General features: G+C 40.4%; 1 protein-coding gene across 1 annotated transcript in view; it reads right to left on the reverse strand.

Annotated features, from left to right (window-relative positions):
- The window catches only part of LOC134802827 (zinc finger CCCH domain-containing protein 13-like), a 61,531-nt gene that overhangs the window by 6,018 nt on the left and 27,958 nt on the right, over positions 1-27,555 (reverse strand). Inside the window, exons 3-9 of the mRNA XM_063775558.1 lie at positions 5,110-5,283; positions 4,314-4,504; positions 3,967-4,051; positions 3,196-3,292; positions 2,670-2,767; positions 886-980; positions 157-271 (exon numbers count right to left, since the gene is read on the reverse strand). Coding sequence (XP_063631628.1) covers positions 157-271; positions 886-980; positions 2,670-2,767; positions 3,196-3,292; positions 3,967-4,051; positions 4,314-4,504; positions 5,110-5,283 — 855 coding nt within the window. The remainder of the gene's footprint in view (positions 1-156; positions 272-885; positions 981-2,669; positions 2,768-3,195; positions 3,293-3,966; positions 4,052-4,313; positions 4,505-5,109; positions 5,284-27,555) is intronic.

A 27,555-nucleotide genomic window follows, 5' to 3' on the forward strand; every position in this document is an offset into this window, starting at 1 on the left:
GCATCTCCGCCGCCTCCAGCAGCCTGCAACACATCTATACATACCTGGTGTTGTTGTGCGTTGTGCTTGTTGAGCTCTAGCTCCTGAGTGCCGCGCAGCATGCGGAGCTGCTCCTCCAGCCGCCGCATCTCCGCCGCCTCCAGCAGCCTGCAACACATCTATACATACCTGGTGTTGTTGTGCGTTGTGCTTATTGAGCTCTAGCTCCTGAGCGCCGCGCAGCATGCGGAGCTGCTCCTCCAGCCGCCGCATCTCCGCCGCCTCCAGCAGTCTGCAACACAGTTGCCAAGTTAATGTTGAGGCTACATTTGACAGGCTATTCCCTCCGATTTAGCACATTAGATATGCTACGAATATTCGGCAACTATTCGGTAAGTATTCGGCCACTTTGCCGAATATTGCCTGATATTCGGCCGAATACCGAATATCTGTTGCGCCTACCTAAAAAGAAAAAATCCACGATAAAAATAACCAAAAACTAGTTATATTTAATATTTAAAATGTGTTCTCGAAAAGTCCTTTTTTTGAGCATTGGTTGATTACAAAATATTTTATTTTTATCATGGGTCTGATTTAATTGACTCTTACCACATTCATTAATTTTGTTTAACTACATATCAAATGTACATATGTTGTGCTTTGTTGGTTGTTGGCGAACAGTTTTCATAATATTAGTGACTCGAAAATGTTCGCATGTCATGCCGAATATTCTGCGCTTCGGCCGAGAGGGGCCGAATATTCGGTATTCGGCCAAAACCACTATTCGGGGCATCTCTACAGCACACATATTATGAGAAGACGGGAACATTTGATACCCCTTTGACGACGCCCATGAGACCAGGGCCTAAGCGATGATGAGATTGTTTTTTTTCAATGAAAACTTACTTTTCTCTCGCCTTTCTTTCCTCCCGAATACGCTGCTGCTCAAGTATCTGGTTCTTGAGCTCTTGCTGGTAGTACTGACGCTTAGCCGCGGCTTCCTGAAACAAACAGTAAGCCAACAGTTAAATGGCACTTCAATGCAGCTACAATGTCACAGTTATTGATTGTAAAACAGGTGTAAAAATCTATGAAAATGCCTTCAAATTCGTTTCCCAATGACTCTTTATGGTACTGTTATGTGGTGGGGCGGAATACATAATTGCGTATCTGACATATTGGAGGTCAAGGCTTTAAGGCCAAGTGTCAATGTAATGCAGCACTACTCTCGTAGTACATAGGCCCCGTGCATGAACTATAGGGGGCAGCATAGGAGCCCTCAGATTTTTGGCGCGAGGCGTGCCTGTTTCGTTTATGCTTCCGACGTAGCCCACAAGATGGCAGAACCTACTATGCATAAGGAAACGTACCGACGAAAACGGTAGATGGTAGCACTTGCTTTGGCAAAGTACATGTGCACATATGTTTCCGATTCAGGCCACAAGATGGCAGACCCTCCAACGCGCACGGTCCCTAATAGCATTAGTAGCTCCCTACTAGGTCCCTAGTAGCAATGCAAGGGATATACAGTGTGGAAAGATAAGTCGGGCCCTGGAGGGAAACTACCTTAAATCCTTAAGCTGGCTCATTTTATTTAAAGGAGACATTCCTTTATTTTTAAAAAGAAACAGAACTGCATTCAAAGATTTTCTAAAACTCGCTTGCCTCGCTGGGGACTCGAACCGACTAAAAATTCAAAAAAATAAAAACTCGCAATTTTATTCTACTAGTCGATACAGTTAACCATTCAAGTGGCGCCACCGAAAACGCGAAAAGTAGTCAAGTGGCGGGGCCCCGGTGGGTGGTCAGCGCAGATTAAGAAAATTTTACAAAATCGTCGATTTAAGCTTTTCTATGTTTGAAAGTATATTAAATCACATATTGTTAGAATCAGCGTTATATAGGCTATTTGAATATAGCAATTAAATTATTCTAATGTTTCTACATTTGGCCAGACGTAATCAAACTCCGGAAGAATGACAGTTTTCCAGCTTCCTTGTTAAAATGACTAACACCATAAAACTAATTGATTTTTGGAGGTAATTGCTATTTAATTATCAAATGAAGACTTTTATCTTTAAGATTAAATCAATAAAAAAGACCTAAGATACAATTTATTTTACAAAACAACCTCTTAATAAACGAGACTGACCTCGGACTAGGCGGTCGCTCCCGAATCAATGGTCCTCACCAACAAATTTTATACCAAGTGTTTTTGTGTTTCTTATGGTATGCTATCCTTCTCTAACTCGCTACCTAATTTTGGGCGCTAGAAGAGCGTAACTGTACTTAAATGCGTTCAATTTCACCTCTAAATACGTCAACACCACATTAACCACTCACTGGTGGATGACAGTTTACTGGTTTTCGCATCGACCCTTCACGGGTTGACCGCCACTTGAAGGGCTAATGTTAATGATAACATTTCTCCAAGAAACATTAGGTCTTACACTCGTCTGTAGTACAAAATATCCATAAAATCTAATATTTAGTACTCAAGATTTTTTTGGACAAGCCAAATTGAAGAAAAAAATAAAAATACTTTGAATGCAGTTTTGTTTCTTTTTAAAAATAAAGGATTGTCTCCTTTAAGTAAAATGAGCCAGCTTAAGGATTTAAGGTAGTTTCCCTCCAGGGCCCGACTTATCTTTCCACCCTGTATAACGCAGGAAGCCAGAGCAGTGGCGTACCTTCTCGGCCATGGCGTTCCTCTGCTGCACGGCGTCGGCGTCGAAGAATGATGGCTTGTAGCGCTCCCCGCTCGCTCGGTCTGGACGGCACAGCGACTCTGTAACACATACATACAGGGTGAAATTTTAACCACTAGCCATACTCTGCGTAGTGACTTTATAGGTCATACTGAACAACTTTTATTATGGGACCAATGCCGATATCCCGAAGAAAATTTTGGCTGTCCTATAGAAATCAAGGGCATCAGCCGGAATGTATGAAACAGCTAAATTTTTTCTCGCGATTTCTATTTGACCTATAAAGTCACAACGCAGAGTATGGCTGATGAGTATGAACCTACCGATTTGTCCCCCATGCATGTTCAGTGGAAATTAATGGTTTTCATTTGAAATAACAAAAGAATTTTCCAAATCGGCTAAACCAAAGAAAAAACAAAGATCTTGCCGAGTTGAGACCCTTTTCAAAAGCCGGAGAAAAACAGCCCTGACTCAAACTAAAAAGTTATGTAAGTGGGTAAAAACTCACGCTCCAAATCGGGGAGACTGCGGCGCTCGGGCGCCACCGTGCGCGGGGACAGCTCGCGCTCCGCCTGCGTCAGCGGACATAAAGGTGGAGACGATAACTGTAATCAAACAAATCCTCATCAGTACTATATTATCCTACTTATACTCTTCTTCTTCCTTGCGTTATCCCGGCATTTTGCCACGGCTCATGGGAGCCCGGGGTCCGCTAGACAACTACCTAATCCCATGCTTGACGTAGGCACTAATGTTTACGAAAGCGACTGCCATCTGGCCTTCCAACCCGGAGGGGAAACTTGGCCTTATTGGGATTAGTCCGGTTTCTTCACAATGTTTTCCTTCCCGAAAAGCAACTGGTAAATATCAAATGATATTTCGTACATAAGTTGCGTAAAACTCATTGGTACGAGCGGGGGTTTGAACCCGATTGAAAATCGCACGCTCTTACCGCTAGGCCACCAGCGCTCTAACTAACCTACTTAATCAACCCTATTCCGGCCCCCACCCAGTGCAGCCTATAATCCTCATAAGACTATATTATTTATTATTAGAACAGTAAGGAACAATCTGAAGCTGTAAAAGGTACAAGGTGCCTTGCCTAGCCACGATGACAATCTTTGCAATCATAGAAAACGGCAATGGAAACTTAAATAATGTATAGAAATAGTCACGTGACTTTTCGTAGCATCTGTCATCCCGATACATTTTTTTTTCGTTTGGCGTTTGTCGATGTACGACTGTCAGTTTATAATAAGAAATCCATGGGCAAGCGTACCCTGTAGAATTCAGCGTCGTCCGTCTGTACGGCTACCGAGAGAGGTCTGCCGGCCGTGGTTGTCTGCACACCGGTGTCTACTTTGCTGAAAACGTAACAAGCCACGTCAAAAAGATTACTTTAATTAAAAAAAAATATTCATAGATTTATTGTATGGGAAGTTTCATAAACATTCTCCGGCAGGCGAGTGTAGAAAAATGTAGGCGCGAAGGATCGATCTCATAAACAAATTTTGAATTTTGCGTCTTTTTCTACTGACAAAATTGGCTTGCCACTCTTGCCTAAAAATATACCTATGTAGTTTCTCTGTAGGTATGTTTATTTGCCCACCTGGTACAAAAACTCACCTAGTAAAAGTCTGCGTAGCACTGAACACAGTGTTGATGAACGCTCGCGGTCGCTCCGGACTGACTCTGTCCCGCTCTAGTCGCTCAATTTCCCTCTCTCGTTCGCGTTCTTCTCGCTCCCGCTCCCGTTGCTCGCGTTCTCTTCTCTCTCGCTCCGCTTGTTCCTTCTCTTCTTGCTTCTTCTTCGCTTGCTGGAAATCAAAAGGTAATTATAAAATGATCTGTAATTATTAATTATTTGGCTTTCTCTAAAAGCCGCGATTGCAGGATCTAAAAGCCGCATGTGACTCGCGAGCCGCGGTTTATCGACCTGTATGTTATAGGTGACCAGTAACATGAGCCATCTCACCTGGTCGAGATATTCCCTGTACTGCTGCTGGCGCAGCTTCCTGAGGGTGTTTCTTCTTCGTTCATACTCCCCGAGTCCCAATAACGCGTCGCCGGACGACCTCTCGCCCCGTATGAGGGGGCTGTTGGGGGAGTATTACAAGAAGCTCACCTGATCGAGATATTCCCTGTACTGCTGCTGGCGCAGCTTCCTGAGGGTGTTTCTCCGGCGTTCATACTCCCCGAGTCCCAATAACGCGTCGCTGGACGACCTCTCGCCCCGTATGAGGGGGTTGTTGGGGGAGTATTACAAGAAGCTCACCTGATCGAGATATTCCCTGTACTGCTGCTGGCGCAGCTTCCTGAGGGTGTTTCTCCGGCGTTCATACTCCCCGAGTCCCAATAACGCGTCGCTGGACGACCTCTCGCCCCGTATGAGGGGGTTGTTGGGGGAGTATTACAAGCTCACCTGATCGAGGTATTCCCTGTACTGCTGCTGGCGCAGCTTCCTGAGGGTGTTTCTTCTTCGTTCATACTCTCCGAGTCCCAATAACGCGTCGCCGGACGACCTCTCGCCCCGTATGAGGGGGTTGTTGGGGGAGTATTCACCCGCTTTTAGCATTACGGGGAGACCTAGGTAGCGCTGTAACAAGATACGATTTTTGTTACTTCTATGACAGCAGTAGGTACTTAGCTAAAACAAGGATATTTAAAAGATGCAATAAAATTAATGTTGTATTAAGCTGAGCAGAAACGTCTGCAAACGGTACCATGATGCTTGGAAATAAAGGAAAAGTAGAAACAGTCCTCCCCGTATATTGTCTTGAGCGAGATAGTGAGTTTTAATACTTTTCCTTTATTTCTAAGCATTGCAATCACATTGTTCAGCCGATCATGTTATAGGTGTAGCAAGAGTTCCTTAATAACTCAACCAGCAAGTAAGAAAAAACCAAAACCCCAATTTATATTTGCATGGTGGCATGTTGTAACAATTAATTCAATGATAAGAAGACAAGAGAGACATGGCGGGAGACAGTGCAAAGGACGGTGCAAGGACCCTCATGATTACGACTACTCTGCCAAGAGCATGTGACGAATACGAGGTTTCAAAACTGTCCGTTGACAAACTGGCCTGGGACAATAAAAACCGGACAAGTGCGAGTCGGACTCGCCCACCAAGGGTTCCGTACTTTTTAGTATTTGTTGTTATAGCGGCAACAGAAATACATCATCTGTGAAAATTTCAACTGTCTAGCTATCACGGTTCGTGAGATACAGCCTGGTCACAGACGGACGGACGGACAGCGGAGTCTTAGTAATAGGGTCCCGTTTTACCCTTTGGGTACGGAACCCTAAAAAAGAATTCGTTTTTAGGGAGTAACGTGTAGCGGGGAGAAGATGCCACAGACAAGTACCCGGCACGGCTACCGCGATTCAGTCTGTACGGCGCGAGCCAGGAAAAACCATGAGGAGGTAGTGGATAATGTCCGTTGTAACCAAGTAACTGTACTTCACTCCGGACTTATCCTCAGCCCACGTAGCGTTGCGGTTGTACAGTGATCTGCATAACCCACTGGTTACTCGTGCGCGATGGCTCGTGTTTAAGCAGTAATTGCTAATGAAATTCCTGAAGCAGCGAGCCGCAGCGAGACTGACGGCTCTATTAGGTGTCGCTCGTTACCGTTCATTCATAATTAGAGACCAACACGCTTAAGTTTATAACTATTGGTGGTAGAGAATTATGAAGCCTAGATCGGCCACACCGCTGCTGGATAGGTACCTACAAATAAGGCCACTGACTGAAATCAAGCGGCGCGCGGCAAATCAAGACATATACCTACACTCAGCGTCACGAAAATCGCACACCTTCTTATGGTGCGAGCGATTGCGAACGTTCCTAGCTCCTAGTGAAATAGTTTTGCCTTATTCAATTTGACATCATTTGATCATTATTTAAAAGCTAATTGAATAACCTTTAATATTATATATGTCTCTTTTTTTAACGTGTTTTATTTATTGTGAAGATTGTCGGCCTTTGAAAGAATCGCTTGCGCCCGAAGGTGTGCGATTTCCGTGACGCTGAGTGTATTTTCTCGAGACTTGATTTGCCGCTCGCTGCGTCGGTCGCCGCTTGCGTCTAGTACAAAAAGGGTAGGTTACAATAGTGATTTTAAAGATGTTTGCTTGAATTAGAACCCCCCAGGTGATCGTCGACACACGCGCGTGTGAAATCGCGCGCGACTCCGTAATTGATCAATTAGCCGTACGGACTAGCGTGCAGCGAATATTGACGGACAGTTTACATTCACACGCTTTACCTAATATGTAGGTTTATATAACAAATATGCATATCTAATCGTAAACGTACGGAAATTTAATGTAGAATTTCTGCTAAATCATCCTTCATTCATCCTCCTCCTCTAACTTAACCCTGACCCCATTCTCCGATAGGATCGGCTCGGATGGCCTCAGTCATCGTCGATTGCCACCGCGACCATTGCACGCTACGCCCTATTTCGCAAAAGGGTTAGTCGTCTACGCTAAATTTGCATTGAGTCGACAGTGACAGTGTATGGCAGCATTAGCAGCGTCATACATGACGTGCAGTCGTGCACTGAAAAAATAATTACCCGAAGTCATTGAGTATTGAAGATACAGAAATAAATTTTGATCCTAAAACCGACTATGTTGTTACAAACCAACCTGTTGGCTGGTGTAACACATTTCGCAAGTCCCAACTTTTGTGTATAGAAATAAAATATTGTGTCATACAAACATTTCTTTCTCTGTGGCTTTTGGGAATTTCCGTCCATCGTATACGCCAACTGAAATGACTACAACTTTTTATGACCAAACTTAAAACTATCGAACTTAGATTCTCCAAATGCGAGCTATTTCCTTCGCACGGTTGTCAGTGATTACAAGTTCCAAGGCCCCACCAAGTTGGTATCAAGCCACCTGTACACCGAACTGTAAGTGAGCTCTGCACGCCATGAGTTTTGCAAAACGGGGTAGGGCCAAGAGCTAGTGTCGAAATTAGGACGGTAATCGTGTTATTTAAGGACTAACGCGTAATTCTTACTTGGCGTATGCGTATAAGACATTACTACTCTGGGTAGGGTTTACTCCCATTACCGTTATTGTTATTGTATAGATAATTATAAATACAAAAATACAAAAACAATAGGTACCTGGGAATTCCTGCTTATAGCTTACTCCCATTACCGATATTGTTATTGTATAGATAATTATAAATACAAAAATACATAAAAACTTTTTACAAAAAAAAGCAAACCGACTTCAAAAAGGATGAAATAAAATATTATCCTTTTTGAAGTCTATGCGTTATGTTTGAAGTCGGTGCCAAGCCAAATTTTGAAGCATACCATGATTTTTGTGCGATTCGATAAGGATGTACCTACGTTGGATTGCCTTACACGACGACAATGAACGTACTTTCTGTAGGTACAGTCGACGTTAAAAATATGTTTACACTTTTCGCCTTATTACAAAGGAGTAAGGTGCAAAAGTGTAAACATATCTTTGACGTCGATTGTATCTAAGAACACACCTCAGAACACACGATCAAACCTTCTTGGCGCAGTCTGTACCATGTTTGTCGGCACATTAGTGGAAATCCAATGCATTTTTGTTCCGTCGTATTTTTTAAAGAGCATTTCTTACTAATGCTCGAACAGTCTATAGCACGCAAGTGTGAGATTGGGACTGAGTCATTTCCCGTCCCTTATCCAGAGGACTACATTTCAAAATATAAAACAATTCAAGAAATTTACCTTCTTCCCAAATTTCACCTAAAGCGATTCAGTTATTTAGCCATGAAAAGGCGACAAATAGGGCTTGCAATATCGGACGGTTTCCAATTCCGGAACTGATTTTCGATATTCGGTCCCAATTCCGGAATTCCGGAACTGGTTCCGGAATTAGGGCTGATCATATTTTTATTAGATTTTTAAATAAAAAACAACAAAACAATGTGAAATTCTGATACTTTATGTTTATTAAAGACAGTATTGTTTTAGTAGAATTTAATTTGAAGTATTATTAATCTAAAAATATTAATCAATTGAGTAGTGCCGTCCTGCACCTCTTATTTTAGCACCTTTTTATATTACTATGGTCGCTTTTATTCACTTCAATGATACTTCGTATTTATTTGGGGAAACTATGACTACTGGCAAACCATTTGATGCCTAATTTGATATAATGTCTAAATATAACGGCTTCGTACCCTACCTAGGGGCTCTCTGTTTACGAAGATCAAGGTCCCGATGGGGTTCCGATCTCGGTAAGGGCATTTATTGTGTTAAGGTACCTATAACGCTTATTTGTTCCTGAGTTAAGGTTGTTTTTTATGTATGAAAGTACCTATTCAGCTATACCTATTACATACTTAACCTTTAGATACACAAACGTTACGCTTTCCAAGTTGGGTTTTTCCTTACTAGTTCCTAATTCATAATTTAATGTGCTGCTACACTATAAAAGCCGAAATCTTACATTGAGGAAACTTCTTTCTGAATTGAGAATAAAATATCCAAATGTTTATAAATTTTAATTCAAAGGTTTCGTGTAGGTAGGATTCTGGGCGAGTAAATGTATGGCTTTGCTTTAGCATGTATCAAAAGTAAATAATTCGATGGTTAAGTTAATGAGAATAATGAGGCATGTTAATGCAATGCCGGAATGCAAGCCCTAGCGACAAAGAGGCAGACAGAATTACTTACACATTTGTAATAGTTATTAGTACAGTTCTAATGGGATTTATAGCCATAAAGCTGATTATTTTTGACTGGTATTGTTACTACTTGGCTTGGCACCGACTTCAAACATATCAGTTGGTAACGCATAGACTTCAAAAAGGATAATATTTTATTTCATCCTTTTTGAAGTCGGTTTGCTTTTTTTTGTAAAAAGTTTTTATTTTTCAATTTTTAGTTTTAGCGCAGTGTTAAGAGCGCGACGCATGAATGAAAAACAAGATCATGTTTAACACTAAATTCGTGTACCTATTACTTTAATAAATATGTAATCAGGAATTTTCTCGAGTCCGTCTGGGAAATTATAATTCCTGTCACTACTACACTAAATCCATCCTCCGCCCCGCCACTGACCCAATCCCTCAACGCCCCGATCACTCAACCTCACAGCGCATCAACCCCTGATACAGGAACCCCTCGACCCTGAACCAGGAATTTTCTCGAGTCCGTCTGGGAAATTATAATTCCTGTCAACTAAATCCATCCGCCCGCCCCGCCACTGACCCAATCCCTCAGCCCCCCGATCACTCAACCTCACATCAACCCCTGATCCAGGAACCCCTCGATCCTGAACCAGCAACCCTTCAACCGCCATTCCCCGACCCCTTAATCCCTGACCCCTTAACTCCTAACCCTAACCCCCGATCAGTAGCCTCACCAGCTTACCACGAGTTTGACATTGATATATTCGCTAGCATGTGTGTAACTTACTTCCTATGCATCTCGCTCGTACTAACCTTAGTGTGAGCGAGATGCATAAAAAGTTACATTTAGATTCATAAGACGTTAGCGAATATGTTAATGTCAAACTCGTGGTAAAGCTACAGTTGCAGTACATCAAATTGGTGGTTTTCGGAAGCAAATGCTCGAGTTACTTTAGAAAACCCCGAAATCACTTAACACGTGCCTTTAAAAAATGAGGAGTACCCTCAATTCCTCATGGATTCCATCATAAGACCAGAACCAAAAATAATACGGAAACACCTTGGAGGTAACTTCTTCCAAACAAAAAAAGAATTACTCAAATCGGATCACAGGTGCCGGAGTAATCGCTGAACATACTTACATTTAAAGAAATCATCATCATAATCATCAAAATAATCATCATCATCAGGTCTACTTCATCAAATTGTTGGTTTTCGGGAGAAAATGCTCGATCTTCTTAAGAAAACGCCCAAAACACCATACATGTGCCTTTAAAAATTGAGGAGTTCCCTCAATTCCTCATGGATCCCATCATCAGAACAGAACCAAATTAAAATGGGACCAACTCGGAGGTAGCTCCTTTCAAACAAAAAAAGAATTACTCAAATCGGACTACGGATTTCGAGAGTAATCGGTGAACGTACATAGAAAAAAAAAAAAAAATAGCCACAACCGAATACAGAACCTCCTCCTTCTATGAAATCGAAGTCGGTTAAAAAACAATAGGTACCTGGGAATTCCTGCTTATAGCCATACAAAATCAGAACCAGAAATAAGTAAAGTCAGAAGAAGAAGTGGGCAATAGTTCGTGTTTTAACTTGGCCTGACAAGATGATATAATTTTCATGAGATCATTTTCATCATGCATTTCAGAAGAAAAATAAAATGGAGAATAATAAGCTCCTATACTATTCGTTTAGGGTGGAAAAAGGGATGGTTACGCAGTAATTTATTAAGTCGACTCATTTCGGTCAAGGACGTACCTGCCATATTTCACATAGGTTAAAACACGCATGAGTTATGGCTGTAGGTAATGGGGAAATTTCCTGAAGGGAACCTATTAATACTGCTATTACGGTAAGAGGTTATGTGGTGAAGTTTTATAATTTCCGGGGTGAAAAATTACCCATGTGAGTAGTAGGTAATTGGTATTACGATTTTACGATAATAATATATAGGTTGGCCCGAATGAACCCTACACTTACTCGTAGTTGACTCCAAATGCAGACTGGACGAATAGGTAAAAGGTAAGTTAGGTAGGTACTATTTATAGTATTTTAATTCTAAAATTACTGTGACTTTTTAGTGAATTAGTAAAGTTATTTCCATTTGTATGAACAAAATGATAAGCATTTTACAAGCTATTTAAAAATAACAACCCTACACTTTTCAATAGATGCTTAACAATTTTAGCGTCTTATAGTTATGAACAGACATCGTAAATTTTATAGCATTTTTGGTGCAGCGTAGTGGTGTTAACGGAATTGGTATAGATAATTCCAACTGAAATGGTAAATTAAGGTTAATATTAACGTAATTAACGCTAATTAATCATTAGGGTTGAAATTGTTTATACCGATTCCGTTAACACCACTCCGCTGCACCGAAAATGCTATAAAATTTACGATGTCTGGTTAGACGTGTGCGCCGCGCCGGCGCGCCGCCGCCGCCGGGCTTTTTGACCACGCCGCCGCCGCCGATAAATGATCGGCGTGAAATCGGCTTGACCTTGAGTGTCGTTAATTAGCTATTCCAAGTTGGTTTTTGGATTACAAAAAATCCATCCATTATTTATGTTACAGTTGTCAAATATATATCAATTATTAATTAAATGAAACTGAACAGCCAGTTGTAGTAATTATTTGACACACCAATTAAAGTAACTGAGTAATCCTAAGTATTCACCGTCAACTATATCATATAATGTTACTCTTGATGAAGATTTGACTATGTTGCTTGATTATGAAGTGAAATTTCTAGCGTCGTATTTTGATTATATTACATACATTGATATTGATGACATATGTTTAGACAGTAAGTTATTGTTGGGTAAAAAACTTGCATTGAAAATTTATAATTTAATTAATACAAATGAATTACATGTTTCGATGTGCTCGTTAATGACCCCCGCGACATATGCCGGTATGGTTAAAAAAACATCTCTTTGCACGCAAACAGAGAATACATTTTTTCGAGTGCAATAGCACTATTTTGGGTTCCGGGGAAAAACCAGTATACCGTGATAGATCTGAACAGTTTTTTCATAAATATAATCAAATATGTGTGCTACATCAAAGTATAGCTGGCCGAAGTAATAAGACTGATCTACTCACTGTCTGCCTGGATAATTTTATGGATAACCGAACTAGCATTGATGCACTCTGTATGTACTCTGTACTCTGTAGAGCGTAGAGTATAATATAACTGCAAGCTGTAAGGGTACAGTTCATATTGAAAACTACCTACCAAATGGTAGCATCCTTTATGAGAGATAAAAAGAGAGGAGGAGCGTGTATCTTAGTAAAAAATGGTCATGTGTTTAAAGAGCTCACGGAGGTGGCAGATCTATCGATTAGCGGTGTTTTCGAATGTTGTGCTATATAATTAATTAAGCATAAGTTAGTAATTATGTGTGTGTATAGAGTGCCAAAGTCGAATCAAACGTATTAAAATGTATTATTTGAAAAACTTGAGGCAATTTTATATAATGTCAGTAAAAAAACTCAGCATCACATTGTCCTTTGTGGAGATTTTAATATAAATACTTTAAAAAATAATAATATTACTCAAGAATTTATTAATTGCCTACTATCATATAATCTCCACTTATAAGTACATCAAGCCACAAGAATCACTTCAGGCACTTGTATAGATAATGTGGCCCACAATATACCGAAGAAATGTGAAATAAATGTAATAGAACTTGCTCTCTCCGACCACACTGCACAGCTATTAAAAATACCTATAAAAAAATTATTTCACGGTTAATAGCTGGCGAGTAGAAAAACGAGACTATTGTATAGATAATCTTAGGAAATTTAGACATTGCATAGAAAATATACGGTTGATCGAACGCTATGAAGAGGTCGGCTTGCAGCAGTCTGCACCGTGCAGTCCATACGGCTTATGACCGCACGAAATGGAGACAAATTACATGTGGTCGCGAGCCTCAGCAATGAGAAAACGAGAAAGAAGATACGTCTCAGTGAGCCTGGTGCTTGTATGACAAGAAAACCATTAAAAAGAAGCCATAGCAGTCCACTATAGTCTAGAAAATGTCAAGGATATGTGGAGTTCTGTTTTGTTAAAGTACGATATTTTTAATAGCATAATTTATAAAAAAAAAACGACTTCTATGGGGCCCGGTGAAAGACGCATTTTGTTTCTGTAAGGGTCGTAGTTCTAGCCTAACATAACCCACTTCTCTAATAGCAGTTCGGTTCTGTGAGGATCGCATTTCGAACCTAATCAAACCCACTTTTCTAGTAGCATTTCGTTTCTGGCAAACTGGGTTTTGACAAAAACGGGACCAACCTGTATGCATATACATACAATCAAATCAAGAATTTTACAAATCGGTCCAGTAATGACGGAGATATGGAGTAACAAACATAAAAAATAAAAAAACATACAACCGAATTCATAACCTCCTTTGAGATTTGGAAGTCGGTTAATAAGCCATGGAAAGCTTGAGAAAACGGAGAGTACAGATCGGATCGAAGGTCATTGGGACCAGGTAACCTCTTAATGCAAGCCAGTTACTTGGGAAAATAAGTTATTATACCTATCCTATATTCATTTACAAACCCTATTTTACTCACAGCATATACAAGCTATACGTAGTTAACTGACCAGGGCTATAACCGCGAAAATCGAAGTTCGCAAATTGCGGGCATTTTTCTCTGTCACTCTAATTACGCCTTCATTGGAGTAAAAGAGAAAGATCCCCGCAATTTGCGAATTTCGGTTTTCGCGGTAGCCCCTCTGTAACCTGCATTGCTAAAATTTTCAACAAAAACAAATTTTTCTTAAGAAACCCGAAAGTCAAGGTCACGCCGATTTCACGCCGAAAACACGCCGCCGCCGCCGATTTTTTGGCAAACGCCGCCGCCGATCATTTTTTAACACACACGTCTATTTCTGGTTATGAATTATGATAAACGAACTTGTAGATCAGATTTTTTACCAAACATAGTTTTAGGTGTGCCAGTACCTACTACCTAGGTACCAACAGCTTGTGACATAAATATACATCATGGGAATACAGACGCGACGTGTATATTAATATATTTTTGCCGAACCTCGGCCGCACCTACCATGACATGAGTTATTCCATTTGCTTAGGCACTGTAGGCGAATCGAGCGCTATAGCCAACCAGTTTATAAGTTATGCGGTCTATAGACGTAACAAAATTGTATAAACACCCAAATTATCCTGAGCGACAGAGAATAGAGATGCAGCTATCTGTTAGAAAGAGACACGTGCATTTATGTAACATATCATAGTGAAAGGACAGCTTCCGTTCTGATTGAGATGAAACAAGCCCGTTGCCTACATATAATATTTCATTCTAACTACATAGTTTTATGTCAAGGAGTTGTGATAATTTAGTAGATTTGTATAATGCTTTACAAAGGTCTGCCTGCGCGTATAGGTACAGTCAAGTGTAAAAACATGGGTGCACTCATCATACTCAAAAATATGTCCCATAGCTCTTATGTCAGCGAATTAAGAACAATGGGAAATATTGTTGAGTAGATTGTATGTTGTTGTTGTTGAAGGCCCAGGTTCACATATCTCAGCCAAATAAAAGATATTCTGTCGTGTCGTACGAGGGAGTTAAAAGGCTGACCCAGCAAAAAGAAGAGTGACGATTACTCCACCAACAATAGCTCTTAAATATTGATGATGATGAAGTTGTATGCACCCATATTTTTACACTTTACTGTATCTGTAGGAAAAACGGTGGCAACCTCGAAAAGATTTTTCTGACCGGCAAAGTGGATGGGAAAAGGCCTGGACGTGGACGCAGTCCAATATGTTGATCTGGACAGATCCGCACCTCTGTTGACTCCACAGTTCACATGGCTCTCCACACCGCGCGACAGAAACAGATGAAGAAAGATCGTAAGAGAGAAAGTGATACAAAAGGAAGGTCACGACCCTCAATATTGAGGGATACGACGCAAGGAGGGAGGACCTAATATAATAATAGCTCGGTAAGTGCTGCGAATTGACGCCCTGAAAACAGCTGTAAACAATGGCGGGCGAGGCCGGGCGCGGGCGCGGCGATAACAGAACATTAGACAAATTAATTCTCTTATCTATGGCTATAATATAGTACAGGGAAAAGTTATAGCTGGGCTACGTTTACTGTATAGTTTAGCAGCTAATATTTTTTACCCATAATAACTCACACAATATTATTTATTCAAGACGGCCTATACGCTTTCGAATACCTATTTGGCGAATGTTTCCTTTTTTCTAAGGCAGTTATAATACTTACTTATAACTTTAATTTGGTTGTAAATTACGCTTTTAAGATAACTTACATAGTTACCTACCTTATCAGAATGACATTTTATGGAATGAAACTTTCAGAAAAAACGGTTACAGAATAACTTGCTTCATAATATGGGTCGTTTTACCGAGCAGTGTTTAAAAAAAAATCTAAAACGTCCTAGAATACAGACAGATCCTTTTAAACCGTATAAATACTAGGAATTTCTTAGGCATTATTGGAAAATCATTATACGATATAAGGGGGTGTTTCATTTCATTTTGATATATGACAAAGCATCACGCATCACGTAGTAACGCAGTTGTTATTACTTGTTAAGTTGTTATGTAGGGCGGAAAAAAGGTATTTTAATATTAAAATGCAAATAAAATGTTCATAAATGTAGTTATAACCATTAAGGTTAGGTACTCATGTTTGCCGAACTGCAATGCAACGTTAGTTGTATAATAACAAAGCGTATACTTGGTCAAGCAGATCTTGTCAGTAGAAAAAGGCGGCAAATTTGAAAAATGTAGGCGCGTAGGGATATCGTCTCATAGAAAATTTGAATTTCGCGCCTTTTTCTACTGACAAGATTTACTTGACCGTCATAGTAATGCCATCACGGAAGAAAGAATGAGCGCGCCGCGTTACTTCTTTGTTTTGTGAATGCCATCAACACGGAAAACACGAAAAAAAGCCAAGTGCGTGTTGGACCACGCATAATGGCCTCCTGTACCGTCATACGATATAAAAAGTAATATACATATATATATATATACAGGGTGAAATTTAATTCACTGGCCAAATTGCAACACCCGAAAGAACTCGAAAAAATATTAAACACGTGTTTTTTCTTTTAATACCGCTCAGTACATTTTTTTCGAAATAACTCATCATCAAGTTGTCCTAAAAACCTCGTACGTTATGGTGAACCGACAACTACCCACTACACCCGCTTCTCTCTTATCAGTTAAGGTCATTGACACCCCGCCCCTCCCGCTGTTTGCAATCGCGTCACCAATTATGAACCCTATTGCAGCGAGATAAGACGCTTACCTACATAAGTTGCTAATTTTTCCTTCATACTTTAACGGGCTTAGAGCCATCAAAATGCAAAGGCAACCCATTTTTAATCTAAAATATTATTTCTGACTAATGATTATTAACAAAACGTCCGTGGCTTAAAAACAATGAGTAAAAACTAGGTCAGGAATCTTTGCATTCAGGCGTATTTAAAAAATTGAATCATCTTATGTACTTACATTTGATTAAAAGTCGACGCAATTAACGAAAGTCCCACGAGATGGTACTCTTGGATTCAATCCTTGTCTGCGAAGGCGTGGAACTGATTCCATTTCGTATAATCTTTGTGCACCACGTAAACACTCACCACTTAATAAATAACACCGTACCATTTCCTAATATTCCCGGTTCGAAAACATTTTTTTAAACCTTAGTACGCGCGCGATTATTATTTTAAGGTTGGCGAGTGACGAGTGACTAATAATTTATGCTAACCGTTATGTTTACCGCTAGCGCGGAATGGTTTAGACTACCCTCGAAATTGATAAACCTGCCTACCATCGCCAACACTAACTAGGTGGACCCTATTGCAACGATTATAAGGTTTAGTGAAGGTCAGATAAGGGTTTTGCTGATGTTGTTGTTAAAACCTACTATTAGGTTTGTTTACATTTGTGGTAATAGGGTGACCACGACTCGTGGAAAGTATTTAAAAATTGAAAAATGAAAATTAAAAAAAAAATGTACTCTTTTTTTTCGCTAAATAGATTCCTTAAGTGTAACCTAGTGCCTGGAATGAATATGGCCAGTGATTTAAATTTCACCCTGTATATATCAGCAAAAGGGGAATCTTTCCGGCACTGGCCTGTTAAGAGCGCTCTTACAAGAAAAGTCGAAATAATGCAAAATTGATGATACTAGTCGACGAAATTCAGGACTTTGCGCTCATTATTAGAAACAATGAGTACTTGTTCCAGTAAAAGCGTCTTCTTATCTTTATAAATATCGTTGTAAATATTAGAAAAAGGACTTATTAAATTAGAAATGATTTTTTTTCTGATGGTCGTTTCCGAAAAACCCCGTGAAGCACTGAATGGCGAGCTCTTATTTGGAAATGTTGAGAATTTTACTCTGCTAAACCTGGCTATTTTGTATTACTAATACCCTGTACTTTAGGCATATCAAACTATATTTTTCCCACATACCTTTGAGAAAGAGAAAATCAAAGTAAAACGAACTCGATTTTCTCTCCGAAACAAGTGTCAATTCCTACGAAAATCTACTTAATATCGAAGTCATTTTCATACTCAAGCAATCTGCAACGTTTGCTTATACTGTTGGTATACATTAGTGTTTATGAAATTCTACTATAATTTTTTGGCAATTTTTTGAAAACTACTCTATATTACCGATGACGCGCGCTGCGCCAGCTCAGTGCCGCGGCAGAGCTTGTAGAGGCAGGACGTGTGTCGGTCGGCTCCGCACATTTTCAACGGCGACGACGAGGTTTTTTATCATTGTGTGCGGCGGGCGCCGTGTAAAACGCTATACTGTGTGCGTGTAAACCGCAACGAGAGACTTTGATCCTAGCACTGTTTTTATAGTATTATAATTTATAATGGTACAGTTTAATAAACTACCGGACAGGATTAAAAATATTTGAAACGACCTGACATTCTATATGTATTTATTTGGCTCAAGATAGTACTCAGGGTCTGATGATGGAGCCGGAAGGTGGTCACCGGTACCAATCAACCATGCAACTAAACCACTTCGTGTTTAGGCTCGTTTTATTCATCTCAACAAGATCTTTGACACAAGATAGTACTCAGGGTCTGATGATGGAGCCGGAAGGTGGTCACCGGTACCAATCAACCATGCAACTAAACCACTTCGTGTTTGGGCTCGTTTGATTCGGCTCAACAAGATCTTTGACTTAAGATAGTACTCAGGGTCTGATGATGGAGCCGGAAGGTGGTCACCAGTACCAATCAACAATGCAACTAAACCACTTCGTGTTTAGGCTCGTTTTATTCGTCTCAACAAGATCTTTGACTTAAGATAGTACTCAGGGTCTGATGATGGAGCCGGAAGGTGGTCACCGGTACCAATCAACCATGCAACTAAACCACTTCGTGTTTAGGCTCGTTTGATTCGTCTCAACAAGATCTTTGACACAAGATAGTACTCAGGGTCTGATGATGGAGCCGGCAGGTGGTCACTGGTACCAATCAACCATGCCACTAAACCACTTCGTGTTTAGGCTCGTTTTATTCGTTTCTATAAGATCTTTGACACAAGATAGTACTCAGGGTCTGATGTTGGAGCCGGAAGGTGGTCACCGGTACCAATCAACCATGCAACTAAACCACTTCGTGTTTACGCTCGTTTGATTCGTCTCAACAAGACCTTGGACACAAGATAGTACTCAGGATCTGATGATGGAGCTGGAAGGTGGCCACGGGTACCAGTCTACCATGTAACTGAACCACTTCGTGTTTGGGCTCGTTTGATTTGTCGCAACAAGATCTTTGACACAAGGTAGTACTGAGGGTCTGATGCTGGATCCGGAAGGTGGTGACCGGTACCAATCAACCATGCAACTAAACCACTTCGTGTTTGGCTTCGTTCGATTCGTCGCAACAAGATCTTTGACACAAGTTAGTACTCAGGGTCTGATGATGGAGCTGGACTGTGGCCACGGGTACCAGTCTACCATGTAACTGAACCACTTCGTGTTTGGGCTCGTTTGATTCGTCACAATAAGATGTTTGACACAAGATACTACTCAGGGTCTGATGATGGAGCTGATGATGATAGACAGGTACCCGTCGCCACCTTCGCGCTCCATCATCAGACCCTGAGTACTACCTTGTGTCAAAGATCTTGTTGAGATGAATAAAACGTGCCTAAACACGAAGTGGTTTTGTTGCATGGTTGATTGGTACCGGTGACCACCTTCCGGCTCCAACATCAGACCCTGAGTACTATCTTGTGTCAAAGATCTTGTTGAAACGAATAAAACGAGCCTAAACACGAAGTGGTTTAGTTGCATGGTTGATTGGTACCGGTGACCACCTTCCAGCTCCATCATCAGACTCTGAGTATCACCTAGTGTCAAAGATCTTGTTGAGACGAATCAAACGATCCTAAACACGATGTGGTTTAGTTGCATGGTTGATTGGTAATGGTACCTTCCAGCTCCATCATCAGACCCTGAGTACTGTCTTGTGTCAAAGATCTTGTTGAGACGAATCAAACGAGCCCAAACACGAAGTTGTTTAGTTACATGATAGACTGGTACCCGTGGCCACCTTCCAGCTCCATCATCAGACCCTGTGTATCTTCAGTGTCAAAGATCTTGTTGAGACGAATCAAACGAGCCTAATCATGTTACTACATGGTTGATTGGTATCCGTGACCACCTTAATCATCATCAGATCCTCAGTACCAGTTCGTGTTTAAACCCTCGTTGATACAAACTTTACAACCTATAGGTACCAAATGCAATGACGAAACATGTAAATAAGCGAGTAGGTACCTATAATTTCTTTCGAGTAATATACCTTCATAAGTACGAGTATGGGGCTATTCATAAATTACGTCGTTTCAAATGGGAGGAGTGGGGGGGGGGGGGGGGGGTCTGGACATCGGATGATGGTAACATGACGTAGGAGGAAACAGATTCATCCGAAGCTTGATTTTTGGATGATTTGAGGGGTGGGGGGGGGGTCAAAAATCGTCAAAAATAGATGACGTAATTTATGAACAGCCCCTATGTACATTTGCACTGCATTTAGTATTTTCGTACTTACCAAATAACAGTTTTAGAACTTTAAAAGTTAAGTACAGTTAGTGTTGTTATGGTTGATTTCAATATGCTTCGCGAAGGATCAAGAATGTTTAATCCATCATTGTAGTGCGAGTGTGGTAGAAGGGATCGGCATACTGAGCTCGCACGGCCTGCCGCAGCGCGTAAAATACCTAAACTCGCTCAACGCCGAAATGTAATAGCGCTCTTAATCTGTTTCATTTGTTATTTCTGTATCTATGGAGCAGCTAACCAACAGATGATGAAACTCCCTTAAATATTCATAAAACTTTACGGGCCTGATTTAGTTAAATTATTTTTTATCCCTTTCTTACAAATACATTAAGTCAATATGACAGATAAAGACAAACTATTATTTCATATCTCATGCTCTGAAAGTGGGTCGTTGTTGTTCTAAAAGGTGCGCAGAAAGTGATACGTTTATGCTCTAGCGCAGAAAAGTGGTGTACTCCTCTGCGTCCCCGTCCCACGAACAACTGAGAGTGTATTTATTTCCTCGCCTGGAACAATTGGTAATTGTTTAATTTTACTAATCCCACGTTTATCCTTTTTTTATAAAAAATTATGTAAGTAAATTGTTAAAAACATTTTATTCTTGATTTCTTTCGTTGAATTCTATTTACTCGATTTCATAAGACGGGAACCAAAAGGAATACACCAAAAATATATTTTTAAACCTTACACTTGCGTAAATGAGCAAAGGCAGAATCTTATACAGCCACAGTTAAACGTTTGTACGATATTAAATTGGTTTTTAAAGTTATTTAGCACTATATTCATGAAAATAAAATAAAATACAAGATAAAAATTTGTTATAGTATTAATTAAATTGTTATTTAATATTAAAAATACTTTTATTATGTTATTAAGTGGTGCGGCGCACCAAGATTGCGGTGCGGTCCGATAGTCTGTTGCGGCTTTTAGAACGAAAAAGTATAAAATTAAAAAGTAAGAGGCAATCCCGCTGATTTTCATACTATAATGAAGAAATCATTTTAAAATTACTGCAGTTTGTTAAAAAATGTGTGTTTTCGTAAATATTGCAATCTAAATGATTTTCGCTAGGGGTTATTAATCTTCACACATGTAAAGTATCCGATTGCAAGTAAGTCCTAAGGAAAAAAATGATGGCCGTAGGTCTATTGGGTACTTCAATTACTGATTTTGCGAAATTGCCTTGTCTTCTTTGGTTTCCTCGCATTCGATATGAAAAGTAGAGTGTTTAACTCGGGTGAAAGGCACCATTTCCGTCTCGGATTATTGGCGCTCTCACTGCGTTCGAGCGCCAAACTACCTCGACAGGAATGGGTGCCTTTCAACCCTTGGTTAACAATCTACTATTAGCTAATCGAGGTTTGTACCGCGTTTATGAATAAGGGGGTTAGTCTATACATATTAACAATACCTGTATAATATTAAATGCAAAAATTCCGATTATTTTTTAATATTACCGCATACAGCATCAAAAAGCTCAAGCTAACTGAGTAGTTGCATCTAAGGCTGCACTCGCAAAAGAGTTGAGCTGCGCTCAGGCTGCGCTATTACGTTCACTATGTTCACATAATTATACCTACAGGTGAAACATTGCATCCTTAGCTTGGGGGCTGTCCATAAATTACGTCATCGATTTTTGACGATTTTGGACCCCCCCCCCTATAATCATCCAAAAATCATGCTTCAAATGACCCCATTTCCTCCTACTTCATGCTACCGTCATCCGATGTCCAGACCCCCCCCCCCTAATTTGAAATGACGTAATTTATGAATAGCCCCTTGGCCGAAACCTAAAGCTTCGACCAAGCAGCGAAGTTTGCGCCGATTAGGCACTCTTGGCTAAGTATTGTATAGCCGCGCCATACGAAAAACTTGGCGGGAGATTTAGCGTAGTCGGACAATGTCTTTGCTGAAAAACAAATTTATATGTATATCCCATGCTGCTACGTGAAAATGGTCGAAGGACACATTTTACTATCATTTTATTTTATTTTTGTTCTTCTTCGTTTGAATGTCGTCCATTAAGTGAACGATTAGAGTTAGATCAAGATAATTCTGCAACGACTTTGATAGCATACGCGTGCAAGTGTTATTTATTTATACGTCATCATTTCATAGAAATTTGACATTTAAAATAACACTTAACAGAAAAGTGTACGCACTGTGATGTCAAAATCATTGCAGACTTTTCTTGGTCTAACTTCTAGATTGTAATCACATATAACTTACCTCTTTAAACAAATAAGCATCCATTTAAACCACTCACGGAAATTAAAAACAAAACATTTGTGTCAAACATTTTGAATTTCCGATTCGATTCCAAATTCGAATCACACGCGAACTTATCCGTCACACATTACCGCCTTATAACGTTGATATTAGAGTCTATTATCATGTAATTAAAAATTAAAAGTAAGTTGGTGTTTATCTGAACAGTCAAACTTTACTATCATTTATTATGGAACTTATTACTTTAAAATTAAAGTCTAATTTAGCATGGTGGACAGTAAACGTAAGTTGGGTATGTCTGATCGGCCAGTTAGCTCCGTTTCGGTCCAAAACGAGCTCCTGACGCGGCGGCTACATTGTTTCTGGCTGTATTGTTCGTTTCGTGCATAGCGAAACCACAAACTACCAGTAGGTCTGCTGAACTGCGCAGACGTTATTTTACTTATTTTCGTTTGAGTGACCCCCAGTTTTACAAGGCTCTCATGTCCTCATGTCTCAATAAGATTCGAACCGTACGCGAGAGAAACTAGGCCGCCTTTGGAACAATTCACAATCTGCATAGGTACGTAGGTTCATCTATTCTGATGAATCAGACTCCATCATAGAGTTTAGCTGATATAAAATCAATGCATTGAATGCGCGAAATGATGTTTAACCTTGAGTTTAACTAAATGGAAATGAAATCCGTGGACATTAATCAATTTTTAATTTCTCATGCTCTGAAAGAGGGTCATTGTTGTTCTAAAAGGTGTGCAGAAAATGATACGTTTCTGCACTAGAGCATTTTACGTTCCAAGTACTTACGACTGAATTTTTTTTTACGATAAGCAATTAAAATTTGGGTTTAAATGGATTTGTTATACAATTTCCATTCTGATATATGTTTATCTCCCCATTCCATAAATAACGATACTTTTGCCTAAATTGTTAATTGAAAGTACCCTCAAGATTTACTATAAAAATGTCTACTTTCTCATGTTTTTTTAAAAAACACATGCATTTTACTTTCCTCGTATTTGAAATGAAAAGTAGAGTGTTTAACTCGGGTGAATCAATTCATCCTTTGAATGGGCATCAATTCATCCCTTGGTTAACAATCTACTATTCCCATCTTGTAATCAGGAAATCAAACCTGCTGTAGGATGCGTACACATAGTGTGTGGCCGAGGTCACTTCGCATTGATGCGCTGGTAGGTACGAGGTATCCGTGCGAATGCGAACGTTAATTTTGATGTGTGTGGGTGACAGCATCTTGTATGACTTGTATGACGCCACTACTATAATTAGGGTTGCCAGATGGTCGGGATTTGGCGGGATTCTCCCGATTTTTAGCAGGTGTTCCCGATTCCCGACAAAGTGTAAACTGTCCCGAAAAACAGCTTCACCTTATAAAACAATAATTTCAAGTTCCGAACTGTCGTCGAGCGAGCGAGCTGACGTAGTGCCAATAATGTAAAATATCGTTGTTTTTAATACAATTACTTTAATTGAAATGTATTTTTTTAGAGATGTCCCGAATAGTGTATTTGGCCGAATCTCTCTCGGCCGAATACCGAATATTCGACATGACATGCGAACATTTTGAGTCACAATTATTATGCAAACTGTTCGCCATCAAAGCACTACGTTTGCTAAGATATATTTTTATGTTGAACAGAATTAATGAATGTATATTAGAGTCAATCAAATCAGACCCATGATAAAAATAAAATATTTTGTAATCAATAAATGCTCAAAAACGTGCCTTCGTATTTAACTACTTTCCAAGAATATATTTTAAATATTAAATATACCTAGTTTCTGGTTATTTTTTTTCGTAATTTTTCTTTTTAGGTAGATGCAACAGATATTCGGTATTCGGCCGAATAGTAGGCAACATTCGGCCGAATACCGAATACTGGGCAAAGTGTCCGAATAGGCCGAATACCGAATAGTTGCCGAATCATGGCATCGTGGCAATCGTGGCATCTCTAATTTTTTTTTCCCGACTTAAATCCCAAAATCCCGAAAAATTTCTATTGTTTCCCGATAATAGCGCCTTTCGATCTGGCAACCCTAACTATAATATTGGCACAAAGGCTCATGTGCTTTAAGTATAAGGCTGGAGCATACTGCGGCGAGACCGCGCGACACCGTGCGGCGGCGTCCTGCTGGCCGCCCGCTCGCACTACGCAATGCGACGTCGACGCGACTTCGAGACGGATACCGGTGAAGACTTATGGGCGTCACTAAACATCAATGGACTTAACTTGTATGTATGTGTCGTTTATATGAAACCTAGTGCAACAGACAATTGCTATATGGACTGGTTTTTTAAAGTCGAATCTGTCAGCAATTTTGTCAAATGTCCCATACTGGTTTTTGGAGACCTAAATTTAAATAGCGCTTCACTGAATATTGTCAACTATTATAATTATTTCTTAAGTTTCTGTTGCATGAAAGAGATGAATGATGTGATGAATGATAGGGGAGGTATCCTGGATGTCGTCCTATCACGGGAGTGCGTTGGTGAGGTGAGAGTGACTCGTGCTGATACAGACCTGGTGTCTCTGGACGCCTACCACCCACCGCTAGACATAGATATCACATTTAGTGCCAAGGTAAGGTCACGACCGCAGGATCCTAGTAACGTAAATGTAGATCGCGACTACAATTTCAAAAAAGGGGACTATTCACGTCTATATAATTTACTTAAAAGCGAACAGTGGCAAAATGTATTTAGGGAATCTGACTGCCTAAACACGGCTACAAACCACTTTTACGAAACCCTGTATTCACATTTTAACGCCTGTATACCAAAGAAACGACGCGCAAAAGGTCGTAGCAAGACGTACCCCGTTTGGTTTAATGGCGAAATAATAAAGGACTTGCGCCGTAAAACGGAGTTACATCGCCGATGGAAACGCACTGGTGACGAGGACACCGGTCAGCTGTACAACACCCTACGAAATGAATTAAAGGTAAGAACAATAGATGCATACAACATACATATGAAACGTATTGAAAATAATATTAAAATTAACCCACGGGATTTCTGGCAACACATATCTAGCTTAAAATCCAAAGGCGGTATGGTGCACTCTGTTACGTACAAAGACGAAGCGCACAGTGGCATTGAGGCGGCAAATGCATTTGCTAATTACTTTAGTAGTGTATTTCTCCCAAATAACCCTACTCTCAGCGCCGACAGCTGTAACAATGCACGCGAGTCCCTTACATCTAGCAGTAACCTAAATATACACATCCGACGTATTACAACAAAACAAGTCTGTGACGCACTAAAAACTTTAAAACCTAACAGTGCAATTGGACCCGATGGAGTGCCGCCATACATCCTACGTGCCTGCGATGGTATCCTTGCCAAACCGCTGTGTCATATTTTCAACCTTTCACTTACAAAACATACATACCCATCCCCATGGAAACTCTCCCGGGTCACGCCTATACCGAAAACTGATGATAAGGTAAAAGTGGATGGGTATCGACCAATAGCCGTTCTCAACTCAGCAGCTAAAACTTTTGAGACTATTTTACATAAGGAAATTTACCGACAAATCGATCCATTCATCTGCGACGCCCAGCACGCTTTTAGGTCAGGCAGGTCAGTGAATACTAATCTACTGATTCATGTTGACTTCATCAGTAAGTGTCTTGATAACGGTACCCAAGCTGATGTAATTTATCTCGATTTCCAGAAAGCATTTGATACCGTTGACAATGACGTACTTCTAACTAAACTATGGGGTATAGGGTTCAACCACGAACTACTCGCTTTTTTTGCTGACTATCTAAAAGACAGGACACAATTTGTCAAATATGGACCCTATATTTCATCTCCGTACCATACTCGATCGGGTGTAAGTCAGGGATCAAGCCTCGGACCTTTGCTTTTCTTAATCATGGTGAACGATCTTGTGAGTGACCTCAAGTACGCCAAATGCTTACTATACGCGGATGACCTCAAGCTGGTGATGGGTATCGAGCAGGAGTCGGATTGCTTAAAGCTTCAGGAGGATCTCGATCGGGTATATCGTTGGAGCGTCGCGAACAAACTTCACTTCAATAACAGCAAGTGCCAAATAATGACATTTACACGTCGTCAACGTCCAATTAGCTTTAACTATGAGATAAACGCTCAGGCGATAAATCGTGTAGTTTCAGTTAAAGACCTTGGAGTCAAGTTTGACCGCGAGCTCACATTCCATGAGCACATTAATAGCCTCGCCAAAGAGTCGTATCGGAGGTTAGGTTTCGTGATGAGGAACGTTAGGGACTTTCACAATGCCGGCGTCATCAAACTCCTCTATACGGCTCTAGTTCGTTGCAAGCTGGAAGCTGGCGCCTGTGTCTGGAGTCCTAGTGAGGCCAAGTATAAGCTTATTTTAGAAAAGGTCCAAAAAGCGTTCCTGCGCTTTTTCTACAAAAAGCTCTATGGATATTACCCATTTATGTATCCAACTAAGTTTTTACTTGGCTTTCTAGGTCTTAACTCATTGGAGGTTCGTAGAGGATGCGAGCGGTTGGTAACAGTGTGTAAGGTGCTTAGTAACAAAACTAACAGCATGGAGCTACACAATGTTCTCAACTGCATAGTTGTGCCTCCGAATAACTCTCGCCGGCGACCATACCTACAGCTGTGGGACGGTACAGGACCGCGCGCGACCGCTGCGCGTCGCAACTCGCCGCTGTGCGACATGATCAACTCACTCAACGGACTCCTGCGCACGAATCCACAAGTGGATATTTTCATGGATAAGTGGCCTAAACTAATGTCCAGGTGCCTCGCTTATAGTGAGAGTGAAAGAACGTGTGATATGTGATATAATAGGTGATGAATGGAAAACTTGTAA

The sequence above is a fragment of the Cydia splendana genome, chromosome 2 (genome assembly GCF_910591565.1).
Source record: "Cydia splendana chromosome 2, ilCydSple1.2, whole genome shotgun sequence".
In the NCBI taxonomy this organism is placed as follows: domain Eukaryota; kingdom Metazoa; phylum Arthropoda; class Insecta; order Lepidoptera; family Tortricidae; genus Cydia; species Cydia splendana.